Consider the following 23,836-nt stretch of genomic DNA (forward strand, 5'->3'; position numbering starts at 1 on the left):
ATAAGTGCTTTCGCGGAAACGCAACATTTCCTCCGACGTTAAGAGTACATTCCTACTATGGTTTACGCTCCACATTAAGCATAACATACCAGATCCACCAAGAATAGAAATGCATACAGTAGCTCACGCAGGATGTTCATAAATGGTGACACGTTTGTGTGAGGGGGCGTCTTCAAATGACTCATTTGTCATTTTACTTCAAGGCTTTTTTTCGAGCAGCATCCAAGCATGAGGGGACAGGCCACACTCGGTGGCCTGCAAAGTTGTTTATGTGCGAGTTCGTACCGCTCGACTGTCACATCTTTTGTGTGTTTTGTTGCCATTTACAATACAATACTTCAGGTGCAGCTGCATCCTGACAGCCCTGTTCGTTTCTTTCAGCCTCCAACAAACACGAGCACACATTTCCTCTTGTATACAAAGTTATTCTGTGCCCTTTTTTTGTTGGAAATAACAAACTGTAATTTCCTGCATTATTAGCTGGCACCCACATCCCACACTTGGACAGATCTATTAATGTGCTACAGCAGGCTTTGTTGTTAATAATCAGGTGTAGCCAGTGCTGCTTAGTCTCCAGAAGGCACTTTGAACAAATATACAAAAGCGGAGCACCTTCTTTGGCTGTTAAATATCAGCTTTTGTTTTATTTTTTGTTGTTTTTGGTTTTCTTATCGTTTTCTTCCCCTCAATTATTAAGACAGCTAGTGCTTTTAAAGCTTCGGGTAAACACAGTAAAGTTGGCTTTTGGAGGAATTCCAAATAAGGCTTGTTTAAAGTAGAAGCTGATGGCTTAATGGAACCATTGTGAACATAAAAACAGAACCAATAAAGGCCCAAAGCAATTGTCTGTACGATTTATAACTGTTCCAGGTATTAAGCAGATTCTTCTCCCGCAGCATTATGCAATGAATGTGGCAATGAAGATTCCTTAACATCAGAGAGGTTTGTCCTGAGTAAACCCAGACTGAGAACACACAGATTCAGTCAGAAGCATACTTCTAATCTGCAGTCCCGCCCTTCCCCCCACATTTTCATGGATCGGAGCTCACACTCTATAATACATCAGAGAGATGGAGGACATAATATCCAAACTCCTCCACCATATTAGAGACAAGAGCACATCCCTCAATCTGTGACAGCAGTGAGATCTGTCTCTACCTGCCATGCTGTTACCAGTGCCCTAATTACACATTCAGTGTATAGATGTAAATACTTTTCTTGTAATGTTTTACTCTTTCAACTTAACATCTCTGTTAAAGCACTGACTTGGTGACTGATGCGTCGCCACATCGGTCACTTAACTGAGTTGGCTGAGGGCACAGTTAGACAGCACAGGCTCGGATTAGTCCGCTTTCGTCTCGACAAGCACGGGCCATTAGTTTTCAGGCATGAGAAAGCAACTGCTGGCAGTTTTTTTTACAGCCTCGTTTGTTGTAACGAGTCAGTGTCTGTAAAACTGAACAGAAGGCGCAATCACAAGAACATAACGGGAGGTTGTTTCTGTTCACGTTCAGCTCTCAAAATGCAGCGTTTCTCTTGTGATAGTGGTTCTGTGTGCGTGTGAGTGTGCACCCTTGGAAAAGAAGTGTCTCTACGGTCAGATGTCTGTCGTTGCCCTTTCAGCATCTTGAATCTCCTTGTAGCAGTTTTCTCTCACCTACAGCCTTCATCCATCACACTGTGAGAGGCAATTGTGGCAGCTGGAGGGAGAACAAACCGCTCTTACAGTCACTGTCTGTGTTAAGCTATTAGATGTTTGCACCACATGAGCTCCTCTTTCAGTTGGACTTGATGTGCCACAGATTGTGAAACTAGAAATTAAATGCGGTGTTGTGTCAATGGTGGCAAAAAGTCTGATGTCTCCCTTTGTCTTCTATAATTTCAATGAGAGTCAAATTATATTTCTGCAAGTCATCTGGATGTAAATTGACTGTTATCTAGGTGATATATCAGGATCAGATGCACCATGCAGTTGCATGCTAAATGGGTACAGAGATGCAACAGAGGAAGAGAGTCAGCGCGGATGTTATGCAAGATGAGTGCTTGGGAGTGAGCATAATTGTCTGCATTTTTTTGGGGGGGGGGATAATAACAGCAAAAGGCCTGAGGACTGAAGCGCTCCCTGTTGCAGGAAGATGTTGAGTGCTCAGAGGATGAGAGGCAACCAAGTGAGGAATGACGAGAGGAAGAAAAAGTCAACTTCTGTCAGAAAGCAGTGCACAAATATTCTGATGCAGCAGAGCAAGCTGTATTTTTTTTTTCTTAGGTATAAGTGAATTATGAAAAAATTTCAGACCCTCGGAGGATCCATGTGTTCATCCCCGAGAAGGTGGGCTCCTTTTAAATCTCCCCTGTAATCTCTCCGTTATGATTCATGATTGCTTGTGATGGAGGTGACCCTCGGATTTGGCAAATCTCATTTCCATCAAACGTGAGAAGAAATTAGATGTTGTTATTATGAGACCTAGCATTTTCTTGACTTTCAGATGCACTAAATTTCTGTGCACTTTTTTCATCCTCCTCAGTAATGGTTTCCAGACAACCTACGTTGTAATACAGAAGCAGAGTCTTCTGTCACATTTGACTGATGGTGCCTGGAGTCTAAATAATGCAGACTTTCTAATTCATGCTTTGATTTCTTTCATAGGAACCTGGGCAAATCTGGGCTGCGTGTCTCCTGTCTGGGACTTGGTGAGTATATTTAATTAGAGTTAGCAAATATCTAATAAGTTCGTAAACATCCAAGTTCAACTTAGCTTTACATCCTGTTTGTGCGTGTGTGTGCAGAGAGAATAGAGGCCCAACAAAAGCTTAGTTGGACAGCTTTTTCTTTTCCATCATGTCATTTTATCCCATTCTAAACCTGATGCATCTTTGATTTGTATAGAAAGTCATGACAGACAACAGGGAGCCATTTTGAAAGCATTAATAGTTTTCATGTTATTTTTTCGTCAGTGGCAAAACAAATCTTTCACAAATCCAATGGACACTACAGGGGAAATACTCATTCTTCTAGATTCATTCAGTAAAACTCTTGTGTGTGTGTGTTTTTTTATGTATTGTACTGCTTGAAGAGATAGAGCCTCTAAAGAAACAGTAGTTTAGAAGGCAAAGAAATGATGCAGTGGCCCTGGCCCAGCAAACACTGAGGAGGAATTAAATAGTCAACCATCCCAGCAGGGATATTTTTTTTCCTTTAAGATTTAGCCTCAACACACTGAGGAGCTGCCTCCTTCGTGACATAGTGCCTTTGAGCCAAACACCTTGCTGTACCAGTTTTCTGCAGAGCTGGAGGCATAATTTCACTGTGAGGCACTTGCTGTATGTTTGCATGGAATTTAAATTTCTGATTTTCTTTCTTTCTTTTATTCTTAAACCAACTCAGTCAGCTGCTGACAAAAACCTCACATCATTAAGCTGGGGAAAAAAAATTACTTTGTTAGTCCAAAACTAGACTTTCACACATTGGTCTGACCAAAAACGTGTTAAATCAAGCTTCTAAAAACACCCAGATGATGTGGTTGCGAATCAAATCACTTCAAATGGATTCAAATGGGCATCGGTGCTGCACAGTTACACACAACTGTGTGTAAAACACAGCATCATGTAATTGTGTATCAATCCAGCCAAATTCGCAATAAAGCTGCTATAATTCCTATATTTTCTATTTATTCAGTCAGGCAGCTAAAAGCATCAGAAATTGTCTTCAGACCGTAACGAGTATGTGTGCAGTATATATGACAGTATGACAACTGTGGCTCTACTCTGCAGCAAAATCCTGATTTTATAACCGCAGCGTGATCTTAGAAAATCACCATCCCAGTAATTTTATAACATTTCTGTCGTGAATTTGACCACTTATATGTCCGATGATCCCCTTACAGAAAAAGTCAGAAGCGCTAGAATGTCTTCAACGTTTTTCACAAAGTCTACAGCTTCCCTGGATGGTGGTCCAGTTAAATGGCCAGGACGAGCTGTAGCCATAGGTTGATTCAGCTGTGCAGGTAATCATACTGACTTTTAAGACACAGGTGCTTCTGCAGTGCTTCAGGTGATGACTGATTGATAGGGAAACATAAACGTTCCAAAGACATGTCATGTTTGGAGAATAAACTGCTTATTTATCGTGTGCCGTACATCAGTGCAGCCTTTGCATGTGCATATGCATGTATGCGCTCATGCGGGAACAGTAAGAAGCACTCATATGACTCAGAGCTAAATTTGACCCTTGACACATGAGTGCTGATTGCTCAGTCAATCCTGTGCTTATTCATGTTGCTTTATCTACACCAGCCATGTCAAGGCGACATGCAAAGAATATGGAAAAGTGGGTTTTGCCATTGGATGTTTTCCTAATCTGTGTTTCTCAAATGAAGCTTTGAAATTGTAGACAGGAAAATTTGAAAGAAAAGATTTAAACACAAATACCCCAGAACTAAAGCGCCAGGGATCTGCAAATATGGCAAACAATCGTTTGTTTAATTTAGCATTACATTAATCATTCTTAACACTTACCCTCTATAGAGAAGAGCTCATTAAAAACTGTGGCACCCATATTTAGTCAGCATTTTGTAACCTGTTTCAGCTGTCAAGTCAATCTTATGAAATTGGGCAGATTTTGTTTTGACCATTGCCAGCTGAGAAAAGTCAGACTGCGCCTACACCAATCTGCTACTATACTGCTGCACAGTTGGTTACCAATTTAAAATCAGGCTTTCCATTATTTCATATTAGAGAAGATTAGCAAGCTTCGTGTGACACTTGAGCAGCAAAAGATTGAGAGGAAGATGTAAACAATTAAAAAAGAAAACTGCGCAACTTGTGCTGCTTGGAAGAAGAACAAAAAATTGCTGCATGCATTTGCAACAACAATGTTCATCAGTATATGCATGTTTATTGCTCATTATTAGACTTTTTACTGACTGCATTTCACAAGGAGAACGTTCACTGTTGTTAATAAACAACTTGTAAAGTTTCACAGCTCTGAAATATATTTGGTTTCTACAGATGATGGTGAATCCTAAACCCTGAATATCATGAATATCATGTTTGCATTACAGTTGAATTTAGACACAATCAGCTTACTGACATGTGTCTTCAGTAAGTGAATGTAGCTTGTTTTGAACAGCTAAGTGTATGTATAACTGTATCGTCAACATATAGATTCAAAATCCCACTCTGGCAGTATAAATCCTCTTAAAACTCATCTGTGGGGTAACTCCAGCTCCAGCGGGGTAGCTGCTAGCAGCTTCCGCAGTGAGCAAGGATCCAGATGGCTTTCAGCCCAGCATAGAGGTTAGTCTGGTCCCAGCCCTCTCTAACCCTGTGATGCTGGAGCAGGTGGCTTCTGCGGTTAACTCTGCAAGCGTCTCGCTGCCTCCCACAGCTCATTGAGCACTACCGCTCCTCACACAGCCCTCTCCTTCTCCACCTAGTCTGTATCGACTTCTCCTCTGCTAGCTAGCTTCTAATTTCCTCTGTTCATAACAGCATGTGTTAATTACAGCCCCTGTACAGCCCCACATGTATTGTAACACATGAAAAGCATCTTATGGTACAACTACATAAAATGTTTCTTCATATAACATTTTCGTTCATATTTATTTAATCCATAGCCTTTCTTAGTAATCACTTGCAAAGCTTTCATCTACTAACACAGCAATCAAACAGTTCTTAAAGCTCCTGACAAGCTTTTAGATCCACGTGGATATGGAACACTCCTCTTCTTCTCTGTCATCTTTGAGAAGTGAGTCCTCCAAAGAGGCAGACCAAAAAAATTCTGAATGAAAAGCTAATTAAGAATATTCAAAGAAATTGTCCTTGATCTTCATTGCAAATCATTATATTTGATTCAAGATTAAAAAAAGAAATACACATATCAATGTGTCTCTCAACATGCACTTACTCCTTTGGAAAAGAAAAACATAATAAAGTCTCCATGTAATAACAGCCAACCCAAACTTTCATGTTCTCCTACACAGGAAATCTCAACATGCCTGAGGCACACGGCTACACAATGAGAATGTGTCACATTTATGTAAACAAAATTAAATGCAGTCACTTGTTGTTTAAAGACAAAAACACAGGAAAGTCATAGGGCACTGAGCCTTTTCTCTGTCAATCTGTCAACATTCATTTGGCATTAGTAATTATACCTCAGGAGGCATTTTGTCATGTGTCCTTGCCAAAAATGTCAAATTATGAATAAATGCACATTGAAAATATTTCATTTACATGCAAAAGGTCTTGAGTGTTGGTTGCCTGTGCCAAAACTTTGACTTTTGACATTTTCTTTAACAGGAACATGGGTAACATTTGGAGGTCAGATCTCTGATGAGGTAAGACTTTATGTCAATTTCATTGTTCTGCTGTCACAGCTCTAGAGCAGCAATTTAATGTAACTGGATCTACAGCGGTGGGGGTTTTAGTCGACCATGATATCCATTCAATTGTCAATTTTTCAATTTCACCGCGGGCTGTTAAGTCCCTGGTGGCTTAACCAAGGCCAAGTGGTCAGGTCTCATTCCTCACCGTCACTAGTTATTTCACAGAAGACCTTTTCCAGTTAAATGACCCAGCCTTGAAGGGGAAAAAATTGCTGAATGAGACAACTTATAAATGGCTGATAACCACTGGGACAAAGTAACCCAGAGACACAAACAGATTCCCAAAAGCAGAGTACAGAAGGAGGATTTAACCATGTCACAACTGGCCTGTCATTGTCATGCTATCTCCCTTTCTGTAAAAAGTGCAGACAAAATAACTGGGTCACAAAGTCTGAGTTGCAGTTTCCAGTAAACAGCTTAAATCAACAAGCAGCTAGTGCAATGTTCCTGGTGCAGCAAACATATTTTCCCTCCTTCAGGTTCTTCTGGGAATTTCTTTGCTTTTTGAAATGTAGTTCAGGTAATCTTTTATTCACGTTTATTACAACACACTGAGGATCATGGGGGAATACTTTTCACCCTCCCGCCTGTCAGGTGGCAGAGCAGCTGATGACTATCGCATACGAGAGCGGGGTCAACCTGTTCGACACGGCCGAGGTCTACTCCGGAGGGAAGTGAGTGATGTCTCCCATTTGTTTTCGCCAACGTAGCACTGTTCTGGCCTTGTCAGCTCTCTCCCCTATAGGACATCAGACATTAGCAACATGCAAACTGAGAAGTACCTATGTCTCTGAAGTAATATACATAATTTTATTCATCATTAGACCCTCTTGTTTATGCTCGCAGCTCAATCTAACCTCCTGCCTGGACATCGTTTAAGTAAATAATGCAGGACATATTACAGCTGTAATCGGATGAATATTCATTTCAAAGCTGCTGGTGAAATGCAGGCATACAATGTAAGATGCATTTCTCATGTATCTTGTACCCCCTCTGGTTTTTTTAATCAGGCATTTATGCTGTAGCTGTGTGGCAGATAATGCTCATGCTCACACGCTGTTAGAATAATAGCAGTCTAATCTCACGTGTGTTCTTCTATTTTCCATTCATCATTTATTTATTTTCTTTGCAGAGCAGAGATAATCCTGGGAAACATCATCAAGAAAAAGTGCTGGAGGTAAAGTGTGGACTAAACAAAACAAACAGATTCCATATAATGTTTGTTTTAGATTGTACATGTGATGTCTCTAAATTTGTATACATATTATGTTCATATTTTACATCATGAATTCCAAATCCATGAGATATCATTTGCTACTATGACAGCAGCCACTCCTCTGATGGTTTTTCTACAAGATTCAGAAGCCTGGCAGCAAGGATTCGTTCCCATTCTGTCACAAGAGCGTTAGTGACAACACTGGTGTTGGTTGATAAAATCCTGGTGTTTCCATTTGTTGTAAAGATGGAGGTTGAAAAAAAAAAAATCCTTCTCCTTATGGACCACATTTTGTGTGTGGAGTCAGTCAGACTGGGAAAAAAGACTCTTGTTACAGTGGTTAATGTCCATTTTAAATCAAAACATCAAGCCCAAGCCTTGCAATAAAAATGAAGCTGATTTATTTGCTGTGTACACAGATCAGCCACACTCATTGAACTCACTGACAGGTGAAATGAACAACACTGATCATTGTTAAAATTATTATTTCTGTTGGGGAAAGGTGCATTCATGAGGATATAACTTCTACAACCACCCACCTCTGCACACACACTGACACATTTCCAAGAAAGCAGCCTCCACCAGCAAGAGAATGTGAACGTCATCATAAAAACTGCAAAGGCACTGCTCAGAAAACCCAACATTGAGCTCAAGCATTAAGCTAGCCTTCAAAATCCCACACTGAAATCCTTTCGAGCATCCACAGGATGGGGCTGAACACATATATACCAATACATCTGCAGTCCACAGGACGCAAAGGATCCACTGCAAACCTCTCAGAGTCAGGCATGCAGGACAGTGGGTATGATTTAGCATTTTTTCTTCTTCTTTTTTCTCTGTGCAGGGTTAACATTATGAAAGAAAGGCTTACAATATTTCCTAAACCAGATCGGGATCTTTTCCTGTACCTAACCAAGTAGATTTTGTTTTCAACCCTAATGATTTTTATTGCATAAACTTAACCAATCAGTGAATGAGAAACAGGAGCTGCCATATTCACGGCAAAACAAAATGAAACAATGCTTGTGACACACTGGTAAAACCCAGATTTTAACATCCTGCAACCACCACATCCTCTCCTGTCTGCTAATTCAGACTTTGTGGATTGCACAACAGACAGTGTATGGCCCAGGTGTAAAGTACTGCTCTGGTAAGGACACCTTATGTGTATTTTACAGATCTATTCAGTTGTTAATGCCCTGGTAATGAGAATGGTATGTAATTTTGGGAGATTAAATGGAGCATACACAATATTATACAGGGGATTTAAACGCAGTTATGTAAGCTGTCATTGCACAGCTGGACATGGCAAAGGGCTGTGTTTGGTTTCATTTGAAGAAGCTTTTTGGTTTTTTGGTTTTTTGGTTTTAATTTTACAGAATGTGGAGCTAGAGGTAAAAGGCATTTCATGAGAAAAAAAGTTTAATAGATAGATAAATAAATGATAAAAAGAGAAAAGTTATAAAATCATTTAATCAGTATTTTAGTCATTTAGGCACTGATATACTTGAAGCTCAACGCTAGCAGAAGGTTCATGGTCACAAAGCATTATTTTAGTATTGATGCAACTATCCTACTAACAAGAATGTCATATCAAAGCATTCAGACATTCTTCAGTAACAACATTGAAGGCAAAAGCCCCTGAGACTAACAATTCACACAGTATTAATTTTAGATAAAAAGGCTCATGCTAAGGGTGTTCAAGAAAAATAAATAAATCCCCAAGTGACTGAGGCCCATTCTCATAGTCTTGTGAAAATTAATTTGTTCCAATCCATCTTATAGTTGAATACACAGATGATTCAATAGCATTACCATCTATAGATACACACTGGTAACATGGTCATTAGCGGTGTGCTCAGTGCTTAGAGTGAGTTGTCCAATAACCGCAAGGTTGGCGGTTCAATTCTCACCAATCAAAAAAATGATTGGTGATACTTACAGCTGGAGGGGTGTCAGTCCACCTCCTTGTCACAGCTGAGGTGCCCTTGAGCAAGGCACAGTACCCCCGTGCTCCCCAGGCTCTGTGAATAGCTGCCCACTGCTCCAGTGTATGGCATCTGTCTCTATGAGTGTGTGACCCTGTCTATGTGCATGTGTGTCAACAGGTGCCGACCTGGATGGGTTAAAAGCGGAGGACAAATTTCGAGTGTGTGCATATATGCATGATAATAAATTGAATCTTAATGGGGAAAATTAATTAAATGTTCCAAAACATTTTTGTGATTTTCATTAAATTGTCTTGTGGCTCCAGATTTATGCTAAATTTATGCTATCATTTTATCAAATTTATGTTATCATGAAAAGCAGCCCGTTAATTTTCTCCATATCTTTTCTACAAGGCTCTTATGCTCGGTATGTTTTTATGTTTCTGCTTTCAAGCATTCTGCATGATGACAGTAAATAAGTGAAGGTGCAGGAATATTCATCTTACCTACTGTATCTTAGATGGAGATTAAGCACTGATTCACTCTATTCACTATGTGGAAAGATCTGAATGTTAAATCAGCGCAACCTGTCACTCCTTCACAGAAAACTTCGGTTTTATCTTATTCTTGCACTACCTAGAATGCATGCACTCCCATACTGCACAGACAAGCATTTCTCAGCATCTCAGGACGATTCTCAGCCTCCCTCTACCCCAACTCTGAATCCGTTTAAATTATTGATCGTTCAAGCATGGAGGATTTGATTATGAGGGAGCTAGATCTTGTTAGAGTTCAGAGACAAGACTCCCTCTGTAAGCCATCATAGTTGATAGGCTCATGTTTGCCAAAGGAGCACAGCCTGTCTGACACTTCTCACTGAAACATGTAAAGTTACTGAGGGACTTTATACAGTGCACAAATTTGATTGCCTTAATTGTCTTGTGTACACACAGTCGTAAGCCCAAATGCAGGCATTGTCACGCTAATGTGCAAATGTGTTTTTGTCTGTTTGATGTGTCTGTCTGCACTCCTTCAGGAGATCCAGCCTAGTGATCACCACAAAGCTCTACTGGGGAGGAAAGTAAGTGTGTCCAGCATGTGGATTTTCTGACTCAAATGTTCAGTCTATTTGGCCAACAACTGGCACGAGACAAAGCTTTAGCTGCCAGCTGTAGGGAGTGGGACATAAGATTAGAAATTCTGGGAAAACCACAGGCGCACAGACGGAGAGGACACACTCAAAAATGACAGCATATTTGTGGTCACCCTTTTCGTAACTGTCTTTCCCCTCCTCAGGCTTCTAGACAAATGTCATATCTGCTACTACTCTCATGCAGAAGCCCCCTGAGTTCAGTCTGCATTAGTCACATTCCCTCTTCTTCTTAGTCTTCAGGCTTTCACTGAGGGAAGTAGTGCATCCACCAGTACATCCACATACTGCCTTTGGTTTTCTTTCAATCTGATATAGCTCAGTAGACTAAAACCCAGGAGAGATTGTGTGAATTTAATTTAAGCTCACCCTCTCAGAATACCATCAAGGTATTTCAAATCTCTTTCCACCTCAGATGGATTTGGAGGACAACCCTCAACCCTCAGAACTTAACCCTCAAATATGAAGGCTGTGAGATGGAAGGGTAGTTATCACGCATTTGAACATCTGATAGTTGCACATTCACTGCACCTCCTTTATTGTTTGCACAAAGAGTAAGAAGATATGATAATATGGAGGAGGGACAGCATGTTTTATGTTTCTAATAAATTAATGTTATCCCGAGCATGCTGGAGCACCACAAAACAAAGAGAAAGATGGAGAGAAATGTGAAATGAGGAAAAGGAGAAACGTATGACAAAGAGTAGGCAACTGAGGAAAAAGAAAGATAGTAAAATAGAATGAAAAGAAATGAGCAAAGTGGAAGTTGAAAAAACCTTGAGGTGACTGAATAAACACAACTGTGGCGACTGACATGAGTAGTTTTCAGACAAACCATCAGCTTCAACAAAACAGTTCTGAGTTACTCAACAGGCTTAGAGCTACGTGTCAAGAAAGCTTAGAGATAACATTTCACAGCTACAAAGCTAGATATCTCCCACACAAATTTGTGGAGACCAAGACAAAGCTAAAAGGAGAGTGGATATTGGACTTGTCACATAGCCAAAAACTTGAGGGCACGTTCTACAAGGCAACATATGCTCTCTGATGTTGTTCTAACTTTTCCTCCTCCTTTCTGTTAATGTTTCCCTCAGCTTTTCTGAACATGTCCAAGTCTGCAAATCTGCAGTGCCCAAAGTCTACTACTAAAGGAGTTATTATATGTATCATATTTTCACTTTCACACAGGGAAAGGCAGAGATGCTCCATTGTTTTTACTGCCAAAATAAAATAAAAATTTAAAATTACACACAAACGCATTTTTATGACCAGGTAGTTCTCTCTGAATGAGTACTTCTAGAAAAAAAGACCCAATGACATTAAAATGATATTTCTCTTGGAACCTTTGTGAAATAGAAGTACAAAATTACAAATGTAAGTAATGAACAAAATAATATATCTCTGTAATTAAAATGTGCATACGTTTTGTTCTAGTTCTGCCTTTGGCCTGGCAACAACTGGTCTGAGGTAGTCGGTCCTGTATATATCTATATGCACCTCACTATGATAATATTAAAATGACTGACAAACTTTTTTCATGTGAAATACAGTGGTGATCTGTTCCATGGGTGTGCAAAACAATTTCACCAAAGCCAAGCTAACTCTGAGACCACTTCACATATCACTTGTGATCAGCACTATCAGTTATAATACGCACTGAATTTGCCCACTGCACAGTTGCACTGTATGGTTTGTTTGATAGCTCTAGGCTCAATAGGCAGAATCGAATGGGTGCACTTAAGTATTTTCCCTGTAGGACCTTGTCTATTGTATTTAATGGTCTGCTTTAGTTATGGAAAGTTATGTTCATATGCATGTATGTGTGTGTTTTCCAATATTAATGTCCTTGACATGCCTGACATGCAATTATTTCCAACCTGTTGCAGAGCAGAGACAGAAAGAGGCCTCAACAGAAAACACATAATTGAAGGTAACAAGTCAGGTTCTTTGCACTCTGAGCTCTGCCGCTGCTCCGTAATCTCCTTCTTTTATCTGTTTTCCTCCCTCTTTGTTCCTGTCTGCAACTATTTTCACCTCTTTGATGTTGGTGCAGTAGTAAATCAGACGTTTGCAGATGTTTTGTCTGTTCGCTTGTAATACCTTTACAAGCCTCTATTTAATAAATGCCTTCATCTTACAGTACTAGCATCAGTTGTATTATCTGTTCTTATCTCCCCTGCTAGCCGATCTTAAGTAGAAATCTGGCCTTAGTCAAGCTTGTAGCAACAAGACTTTCTCACCCCTTATTCCTCAAACAACTCGCCACTCCACAGCGCAATGCACCTCCAGCAGTGACTCAGCTCTCTTCCACATTATTAGCATTCACGGCAGCCTCTGCAACTTTCCCCTGCAAACAAAGGATGGGAAAATCACCTCAAAAAGTCTACTAGAGAAGGACAGGGACAGTGAAAATGTCTGCAGTGCGCAATCAATTAGCTAAACCCAGTTTAGTTGATATCATTTCTGGCAGAAGCTGCAGCATTGCTGTCACAATTGGTGTGGCACATGTCATCACAGGCTTATGCACTTGCTGAGTGAAACATCTGCTGACACCATTTTCCATGTCAACTGCCTGTCACTGACTCATTTAATTGACACAGTATATTTTACTGGGTATGATATGGTGTCCTAACTTAATGATCCATGAGCTGAGCTTAGATTAACACTGAGGTGACTGTGCAAGAACATGTCACCTCAACTCTCTCTAAAAATCCAATAGTGTGTCCGACATTTTCCTAAATTTCACGACAATTTGAGACATTTTCATCAAACATATATTCAAATGCATTATTCAGAATCCAGTAGAGTTGATTTGTTGTTCGGCATCTTTTCCCTGTTCCAAAAATAGACTAACTTCTCAGCCTGTAACTCCAGCTAATCCTGATGGCAGCGGTGACAGTGGAGGCTCAGACTAGGATCCATGTAGAGGGTGTTTCTGGAATTGTGGGGGGTACAAATGACAGAAGTGGTTTTCTAACAGTAGTAGGGAACGTATAACTCTCAGCTGAGATTAGTGGGTGATGAAGAATCCTCTGGCACTAATCTGCCACATACACACTCATGCGTTTCCACTTCTCTGTTGCTGTTCTGTCCTCTTTTGTGACAGCCTCTCGTGTGCGCTTTTCATTTCTCATCTGGTCTTCTGTGTCCGTGTTTTGAATGGTGGTGCTGAGCTGCTTCAGTGCAGTGAACGTGACCTTTTTTCTGATCCCTTGTCTACTCCTGTCATTGAATAGTTTGGTTTTCCCAACCAACTTGCAAACAAAATGTATTTATGTAACCAGGATAGAGGATTTTACAGGTGTGAGGCAAGTATCCCTCTCGTACAGTAAATCTTCTTATCAGAATGTGAGCTCAGCTTGAAGGTGATTATCCTGAAAGCTGTCTTGAATACTCAAAAAAAAAAAGAAATACTGAAAAAAAATCATTACTTTGATTGCTGTGTAAAAGATGCAACTAGGTGTCTGCGGTGGTAGCTTCAATTTTTAATGAAACGACCATTAATAAAAGCAGTTCTATCGTTTTCAGTCCATAGTTTGTCTTTTATTGTCGATTAATGTCGATTGTTAGGAGAAGAAGGAGGGAATTTTCTCAAGTAAGCCTAGCTAACACCTACTGAGATCAGGGGAGAAAAAAGGGTGAATTTTTGCCATCTAAATCAACTCAGAAATCAAAAATATAATTGTGGTCAGCAGCAGGATACGCTAGGCAGCCTGATGCACTAGTGGCCTGTTGAAAAAAAAATCTACAATGTATAAGCGATACATTGTAGATTTTTTTTTCAACTGAACTGCTATGAAATATTTTAGGTTTGTGTTTTTTAGATGGCAGAATTTTGCACATGTTCCTGACCCCAGGCAACATTTCTCAGTCTTAACATTACATAAAATGTCTGTGTGCAATTTCATCACAAATATCAGGTTTAAATGATTTGTAAGTCAAGGTATTCTGTTTTCATTTTTATTTTACATGACTTTTCTTTGCCACATCACTGACATCAATATTTAAAGTGATAAATAATTGCTTTTTTAAGCTGTTCAGCAATTAAGAACTTGTAATCTACGAAATTTACCAGACTGAACATTACAACTCAGATTTGCATGCAAAGCAAACTGGATCAAAATATGTTCCTGGTCATGTACAGCGGGAAGGCCTTGAGCCACATATGGTCAAATCTCACTTCGCCACGTTTATGAACATGTTCAACCCATGCTCCTTTTACCTAACTACAACTTTTGAATACCTCTACTTGCACTTTGTTCATGTGTAGTAGAGATAACCATAGGTGTGCTGTAAACTCTAGTTTTTAAACTCTAGATTTATCTGTAAATCTAGTTTTTGTATAAAGTTGTTCATATGGCTTATCTATTTGATTGAGCTGGATAAAGAGTTAGAAAGCACTAGGTGAAGGTCAATTCTATGCAGATCTGGGCCTTATACAGTGGACAATCCCATGTGTACTTCTACTCCAGCACACAAAATTCAAATTTCTTACTTCAGCTTTTACAGTCAAGTCTTTAAAAAAAAACATTCCATCTCTTCTCTCGCTTCAGGTTTAAAAGGCTCCCTCCAGAGGATGCAGCTCGAGTATGTGGATGTGGTGTTTGCCAACCGGACAGACAGCAATACTCCCATGGAGGGTGAGTGATCCCATGGGACAAGTGGAGGGTTGGGACAGTGACAACACATGTTGTTCTGTAATATGAGAAGGTGAAAAATACTGATGGTAACACTGCTGTTGCCGGACCTGTGGCTTTGAGGTCAGATAGGAGTGTGTTCCTTTAACACACACACAGGCAATCAGACAATCTTACCTCATCTCTTGTCCTCTATTTCAGTCTGCCAGTCTCCCTCTATTTCTCTTCTGTCTCTGTGGGATCACTAGCTTTCACAGGGTCTCTGAGCTGCACCAGCTCCCAGCCAACCCTGCTCTTCAGAAGCAGGATTATCTGCCCCCCCTCAGGAGAGGCTGGTGTATTTTTGGGCTGGTCTCACTAGATACGAGCCCTACTGTGCGGATGATTCCTTCAGTGCTCTGGTGCAGCCTTTCCCACACATCTACCTCATGTTACTATTTATTTTTTTCTATAGTCTTCCTCAATTACTTCTCCCTTGATGTGACAATCACAGATACTTGGGTTCCTTTCCTGGCTTTTCACACAAACTCCCATCCACAGGTTTTGACTGATATTAAAAATATCTTTCAATCTCTCCTCCTTTGCCCCCCTTTCTTCCTCCTCTGTGAGACAGCTGAATGTGGGAGGCCAATCTGTCATATTTAAGGTTCCACGGGCCTTGCTGTCACTAATGATACTGGTGATTGGCAGGTAAAGCCCCACAGACTTCTCCATCAAATCTTAGCCATTGACAGCTGATGTCACAAAGTCTCATCTGATTGACAAAATAATTGATATAGCGTCAAACAGGATGACAGGAGGGATACCAGATGAAAAAATGTATTGGAAAATTGACAGTTCTGAATTGTTTTTCTATGTAGACAAAGCAGTATGTGTGTATTATTTTTGTTTTACACAGTTCAGTGGTTAAAAAAAAAGGAAAGGACCACCATAAAATGAGGAAACATTTGGATATTCCTAGAGATTTAACTCTTGACATTTTTACCAAGGTCTCAGACTTCAGCTTATGTGATGACAAGGATTTGTTCTCAATTATTGCTTGAAAAAAAAGGCCAGCTGATGCAAATTTCAAAAACTTTATAGTATGACTGTTCAAGCCTTGTCCGCTAATCAAGAGCAACGGGCTCGTTTAAGCGGGAGTCCATTCCTCTGAAGAAGAAAAAAAGCAGGAGAAAGCTTTGAAAAGTAGCAAAGTGTTAACAGTTAGCCATTTTCCACAGTTTTTAAAGTAATCATGAATCAGTAGTTAAGAGGACTGTTGGAGATCAAGTTGAGACTACCATGAAAGATTTTAGAGACAACTGCTAATTGGATTAAAAGGACAAATCAAATCGTTCTTTGACTTCAAAACACCCCGCAGGAAGATTTTTCAGATTCTGCAAAAGAACATCTTAACAAGCTTAAAGCCTTCTAGAAACAAGTCATATGAGCTGTTAAAGTTAAAAAAAAAAAAAACTGAATGGCCATAATCCACAAAGAAATGTTTGGAGAAAAAAAAATCAAAGAATTGAATTAAAGCAGCTCTTTAACTTGTAAATGAGAGGGTGGTATAATCATGATTTGGGCCTGTGTTGCAGTCGGGTCTTAGCAGTTAGAAAAACTTTTTGCAAGTGATATTTACTACAAGATTGTTCACGTTTGCTTCATCGTTCACGTCAAAGCTGCTAAATCGCTGTTCTAAATCATGGACAGGATAAACATCTTTAATTTGAGTGTGGTGGCTTGTTGACACTCACTAAGTATCCAAGCAGCACTGTTGGTTACTCCCTCTCCGTGAGCATATGCAGCACATAGAACTTGTTATTCACATGTCAGAGGTATCGATTCACACGCCCACATCAGTGACTGAAAGTCAAACTGGCTTAACAACATCATTAAAATGCAAAAGGGAGCATTTGAGATCTCCAAGTGACATAGAAAAAATGTAGCACTGACTAAAAGGTGCATCTGCATGCATTCATGTTTGTTTTTGTGACTTTAACTACCTCCGACTATGCGTGAGACAACTCGTGTCCCCTTGGGGACAAAAAAAAGTGATGTCATGGCAGCAGAGTCTGCTTTTGTTACCATCACTGCTTCCTTCTCCTATAGCCGCATCCTCCTCTGCCTCCTTCCTATCCCTCTCTAAATAGATGTTTTGGTCTTTTTTACTTACATTCTTTGGAAGTATACTGACCCAATGTGTCATAAATATACAATCTCCTCCTTATTTGCAAGGCTCTTACTCCAATCTTATCACTTCTACTGTGCTGTACTGTTGCAGCTGTTGGTTACAAGGCAACACTGTAAAAGTTTCCCCAAGCTAACATGTCATCAAATCATTTCATTTATGAAACACTCATTACAGCAAATATAATGAAAATGGGCCTCCAGGAGATGAATCTATGTCATGTCAATTTAATTCATTGTATTAATAGGTACACCATGGCTCACAGAGTAAATTGTCTTAGGTGCCACACAATGCCGCTATCCAATCATTCAAAATCCGATTTTACTGCACAGAGTAATATGAAGCAAATTGAATTCATTCAATCAAATGAATATTGAATAATATATATATAAAAAATAGGTAAAGAATGGGATAGAAAGGCAGAGAAGAGGAAAAGACCCATCAAGAACCCCCCACAACCACCACACACACACACACACACACCTCTTTAATTTCCTTGTCACACTACATTTAAACTTCCCTTTTTCCCTGACCACAAAGCGAGGCATTTTTCAGCCCTTCAAAGTTTCCTGTTATCTGACAGCCATGCTAAGTCCTTAGAATTGGAATCCAGAGTGAGGAGAATCGACGACGGAAGCTAAACAAGTACTGAAGAAAAACAAGAAGGCAAGGCAAGTACTACAATATAACTCTCTATGGAACACAGGAGTCAGCCTAACTGCCACTGGGGAAGTGAGACAGTCTGGCGAAGGCTGGTTGCTCCCGCAGCTCTTTAAGACTGTGTCTTGATGAGGACAAACGAGGAAAAAGGTGGGAAGGCAGTAGTAATCCAGACTCTGCCCCGGACTTCCTAGAAACCTGCTCAGCCCCACCTAAAGCCCAGAAACTGCAACAACAACACAGCCAAACATGATCGTGACACATTCATCAAAAAAGAAAAAATCTCTCACATCTGTACAGACACCTGTCCAGACGAATATGGAGATCGGTGTGTGTTAAATTCTTTCTTCTGGACTGTACAGAAGGTCGGCTGTCACACCTGCCGGCTGAAGTTGAACAAATCTCCCAGACTCAGAGGTGTGTTGCTGCTGTGAGAGGGCTCAAGGACAAGCAGATGCTGGCTAACATCCAAATGAATTTATGTTATATGCATGCAAATGAGTCAGCTTTGGAGATGCAAGCAGGTGGATTTTGATACCTTTGTTCGGACCCAGTTTCCACTTTTTAGATCTCCTGTCGCAAGCCTTAATGCCATGAATTGATTGCTTGTTGTATAATATATGCTAATCTTCACATCTAAATTGTACATGAAGCTCATATGTGCAAATGCATGACAAAGTATTTGACTCACACACATGTGCATATGGACACAGCTTCACCCTCCAACTGGGTTTTTTTGAGATCAGTGCTGATAGTGATTGCTGGAACTCTCACCTGAGCTCCAGGCACAGTGTGCCTTCTGTTGTTGGAGCTGATGACTCACCGTGGCCTACTGAAAAGTAGCTTTATGTTAAGACATGAATGTTGCTGTAAATCAAGTTGTCGTCTTTCCCTCCTGGCACTGAGGTGGATTATTCATGTATTCTCAAACTCTGTGAACTGTTTGCCTCTAAGTTTCCTCCTTCACTTTTTTGCCTTCTGTCCTTACATCTCTGTAAATCCGGTCTTTTCTCCTTTCCTCCTTTCCTCCCTCCCTCCCTCCCTTTTGGAGCAGGTGCACAGTTATTCCGCTGCCTTCCCACATGCTTCAACCCCCCCCCCCCCCCCACCCCCCCCCCCCCCACACACACACACACACACACACACACACACACACAACACACACACACATGCTCACACTGACTTACATTTTTGTCCAAAGAGAGAGGTACTGATGAATAGGAATTACATTTTTTTTCTCTCTCTGTTACTCCCTCTGTTGCACATTTTCCAGCATTTGCATTGTGCTCATGTAGCAGATGTTTCATTGGTGTATGCAAGTTACACATACCACTTTGTTGTTGTTCAGCAACTAGGGAGTTTGTATATAGCATAAAAGAGACACTTAGACAAAATAAGAAATGTATTTCCTTGTATAAGTAGAGATGTCCTTGGTCCAAAAGAAAAAGAAATGAACAACTTCACAATAGTCTGCACAAAAACAGTTTTGTCTCTCCTCTCCTCCATCAAGCATTACATCCACGCAGCATCCTCTGGCATGAATATGTAAACTGCCGCGGGACCTGTGTCTGACTTCTGCAGCGTCAGTTTAAACTTGGAATGATTTATTGCGCTGGATTAGCAACATGCTGCCAAGACTGAATGGAGCTTTTCATTTCACCCGTGCAGCATTTGACCACATTAGGTAGTGTGGCAAATCATTTCTGCCTATACATGAATTCTAAAGGAGGCAAACATTGAAAATGCCAGCTCAATCTTTTTGAAACTTTTGATATTAAATGATAAGGAAAAAAAAAGTATAATATCATTTTAAGATTAAAAGGTTGCGAATCAACTTCAACACAAGTCTTGTTTTGAAGGTGGTCTTCCAATTTGCAATAATGGTGCCACCTACTGTCCAGTGATTGTTAATTTACTTATTTTGGTCTTCAATATTTTGTTTCTACAGAGATAGTGAGAGCAATGACTCATGTGATCAACCAAGGGATGTCTATGTACTGGGGAACTTCACGCTGGTCTGCTATGGAGATTATGGTAAGTGGTTTAAAAAAAGACATGTCCCATCCCACAAAGATAAATTCCAATTGGGCAATACATGTTGACATTTGTTTGTCCCTGTTAAAAAAATAGGGTGCTTTTTAAATACCATAAAACACATCTTACAACAAAGAAATGTTCAAGACAGCAGATACAGTTGAAAATGATATTTCTGTCCAGTCTCATTGAATAAACATCATCCAACGAGTTGCTTTGTGTTTTCTGTCAGCTAAACAAAAATATATGACCAATGCAGTGAAATAGAGTTCAGCAATAGTTTGGTTTATGATAAATCAAATGTTCTGTCACGGCTTAGGCTGTCAACACTGTGGAATATGCCCAGTTTTCTCTATACTGTAGAGGCTGGTATGAAATCCAATTAAATACTGAGTGAGCTACTACAGTGAAAGACGGCTCCATATGCACCACTGGGAAAAGATAACAGTCATTAGACATTTTGTGCATGTTCCTAATCTCCGTGACATTTTACACCTTTCTTGTTTTTCCTTCTTCACATTTCATTAGGAAGCTTATTCCGTGGCCAGGCAGTTTAATCTTATTCCACCGGTGTGTGAGCAGGCTGAGTATCATTTCTTTCAGAGGGAGAAAGTAGAAACTCAGCTTCCAGAGCTCTACCACAAAATAGGTAGGTGTGTGGTAAATTTCCGATGCCCTAAAGCTTTTTTAAAGAGAGCTGCCGCAGATTCTCTTTTTTCGTTGCTCAGTGGTCATTGTGTTATAACAGGCGTGGGTGTGGTCTCTTGGTCTCCTTTGGCCTGCGGAATTATTACCGGGAAGTACGAAAATGGCATCCCAGAATCCTCCAGGGCTGCCATAAAGGTAGAAGTTGAATTTCATTTGGCCATCTCTCCGGAGCTTTATACACCCCCTGGCAAAATTTGTTGAATCACCTTATTCACAGGATGTTTAATAAGTTGGAATGTCTAAAGAAATAAATGTATCGTGGTTATGACTAAAAGTCATGAACATTCTGGCTTTGTAAATGTTTTTGGATGATGATGATATAATGAAGCTTAAACAGCTGAGTGCACATTCTCCTAGAGTGGTGATTACATAAGTTTTTTTGCCACGAGTTGTAGCTTGAATAGTCATGTAACATAATCATGTTCAAGTTTTTTTTTGCCTGTTTTCAAACCACAATTCTTAAGCTTTTTCTTGTACTGCTTTTGTAGCCATACCAGTGGTTGAGGGAGAAGGTGTTGAGTGAGGATGGGAGAAAACAACAAGCCAAACTAAAAGAACTGACTCATATTGCAGAGAAGCTTGGATGCACTTTGCCACAGCTAGCCATAGGTAAAGGATATCTAACAAACTGGACCTTGCCTTGATTTCACATTTTTAAACTCATAACATGAATGATTTAAAGACATCAGTATATTTCTGCCTTTACAATAACTATGAAAGACAATAATATTCCACTGTCACTGATCCTTAGCTTGGTGCTTAAGAAACGAGGGAGTGAGCTCAGTGCTCCTGGGGTCCTCCAATCCAAGCCAACTTACAGAAAACCTGGGAGCCATTCAGGTAGATTTTAAAGCCTTCTCAAAGTCATGTAAGCATTTGAGTCATTGGTCTTGCTGCACAGTATTGCCACCTATCTTGATGTGCTCTTTCATTGTTTTCAGGTAATTCCCAAGGTTACAGCAGGTATTGCCTCAGATGTGGATCATATACTGGGCAACCGTCCACACAGTAAAAGGGACTACCACCATTAGGAATGAACCCCTCCAAGTGAACTATGCTCAAAAAGCTTATGAAAGCTCACTTTCCACAGCCATGGCACCTTTAGTGTGCGCCCAGGATTGCTTGCGTGTGTCTGACTGTGTGTATGTGTGTGACTGTGCAATGTGTTACGCTTGGCTCTTACAACTCATTAACATACAGTGAGCTGCTTGATGACAAAGCATGCATGCTACGGTTATAGCAACCACACACAGGACTAAACAAAATTTAGCAGATCCACCAAGACGATTTCCTGAGTGAAAACCTCTTTCACTCCAACAAACTGTCCAGAAGGTGCTGAACCACAAATTCATTGAAGAAAATGATTACGAAGACATATCATCAATGTTCAAAGTACTTGTGTGAATATGGCTGTTAATGCACGGTTAGGAAACTTTAGCAGAACTTATTACCTCCAAGCATCTCACTGACCTCATGACAGTGCAGAAAGCTTTAAAAAAAAAAGATGATCTGCATCAAAATGTACCTTATGCTGAAGAATTTTTAGCTTGTACTGTGTTAAAAAGAGTTAGCGATGTTAAAATTGGTTCCTGCTCTCAGAGGCCTGGAATAATATATCCCATTAAAGCTGGAAATTGTCTGTAAGTTTGATAAATTGGACTGTACTGAATTAAATAATAAAATGATAATAAAACTCACAATGTTTTAGTTAACACCAAGAGAGCTAAGTTTAACAAAAATATGATTATCTGTACTGATTGTTCTAAATATATATATATAAACAGAAATATATATATTCATATATATATGCACTGTTATATATATGTGTTTTATATATACATATATAAGTAAAATAAAAATAGATACAACATAAGGGGTAAGAAGACAGTAGACTTATATATCTATATGTATATATTATTTATTTTTTCACTTATAAAAAAAACCCTGCAAAGCTTGGGGATAACAAATAAAGCCACGTGATTAATATAGAGACTTAAAAAAAATGAACACCATATGGACCCACGCAGTAACTGTACCTAGAACATGCAGACTTTTTACCCAGCTTCTCCCAGATGGCAGTTTTATGTAATGGGTTTATCTTTGTTATGTTCTGTTCTGTTCGTTCAAATATGTACGTGGTGTTGTTAATCAGATTTGTACATTAAAAAATAAAAAGCTTATAGCTCTAATGTGACACGTTTTAGGGTTGTTGGTTTTTTTTTTTGTTTGTTTTCAAATACAGATTAAATCATATATAGCATATAGTCAGCGTTTGCTTTGCTGGATTGAGAGCTGCAACAGGAAAAAAACAACCTAATTTGAAACACTCTTGCATAGTACTGTTCGTTTTTGGGGTGTAATCTGTGTCTTTCTGTTTAACAATAACACTGAAGACATTTTCTCGCGAATATCTAATGTTCTTTATCCATTTTTTTTTGTTTGTTTGGCTTCCTGTGACAACGTTTCCATGGAAGCAAAGGCGGTCGTTATCGGTTTGTTATCCAATGAGCTCTCCCTGTTCAGGAGCCTAAAGTTTGATTGGCTGAATGAAAATATCCCCAACTTCCCAGTCGCTGGCGCCTGAAGCCCGCGGTTTACAAAATAACAATACGGGATGAAGAGAAATAATAATAATAAAGTATTTTTTCACTAAGACTGACACGTGTGGATGTCGACGACGAGCTAAGACCACGGTAATGTAGTGAGGATAAAGTCATTTCAAATAGAGGGTGAAAACGTTGCTGCTTTAGTGCCCGACAGAACCGAGCAGGTTTGTTTGTATTAGCATTAGCAGGGAAGTTAGCATATGGTAAGCTAGCCAGATAATGCAGGGGAGGCATCCTCAACTTGTTACCTTGTCAACTAACGTCAACTGAAACTGCCCTGCCTGGCTGTAATATATCCTACCCTCTAAGAAATACAGACCGCCATCGACTTGAGGTAGGTG

General features: G+C 39.9%; 1 protein-coding gene across 2 annotated transcripts in view; it reads left to right on the forward strand.

Annotated features, from left to right (window-relative positions):
* kcnab1b (potassium voltage-gated channel subfamily A regulatory beta subunit 1b) overlaps window positions 1-22,634 on the forward strand; it is a 34,687-nt gene extending 12,053 nt beyond the window's left edge. For both annotated transcript variants that reach the window (XM_072363585.1, XM_072363586.1), the window contains 13 exons: window positions 2,648-2,691; window positions 6,301-6,338; window positions 6,981-7,060; window positions 7,519-7,563; window positions 10,567-10,611; window positions 12,567-12,610; window positions 15,234-15,320; window positions 20,096-20,181; window positions 20,710-20,830; window positions 20,930-21,024; window positions 21,378-21,498; window positions 21,641-21,729; window positions 21,831-22,634. In XM_072363585.1, the coding sequence (XP_072219686.1) occupies window positions 2,648-2,691; window positions 6,301-6,338; window positions 6,981-7,060; window positions 7,519-7,563; window positions 10,567-10,611; window positions 12,567-12,610; window positions 15,234-15,320; window positions 20,096-20,181; window positions 20,710-20,830; window positions 20,930-21,024; window positions 21,378-21,498; window positions 21,641-21,729; window positions 21,831-21,920 (985 nt within the window). In that variant the 3' untranslated portion in view covers window positions 21,921-22,634. The remainder of the gene's footprint in view (window positions 1-2,647; window positions 2,692-6,300; window positions 6,339-6,980; window positions 7,061-7,518; window positions 7,564-10,566; window positions 10,612-12,566; window positions 12,611-15,233; window positions 15,321-20,095; window positions 20,182-20,709; window positions 20,831-20,929; window positions 21,025-21,377; window positions 21,499-21,640; window positions 21,730-21,830) is intronic.
* The last annotated feature ends 1,202 nt before the right edge of the window (window positions 22,635-23,836 follow it).

The sequence above is a fragment of the Leuresthes tenuis genome, unplaced genomic scaffold, assembly GCF_036924035.1.
Source record: "Leuresthes tenuis unplaced genomic scaffold, fLeuTen1.0.hap1 SCAF_14, whole genome shotgun sequence".
In the NCBI taxonomy this organism is placed as follows: Eukaryota; Metazoa; Chordata; class Actinopteri; order Atheriniformes; family Atherinopsidae; genus Leuresthes; species Leuresthes tenuis.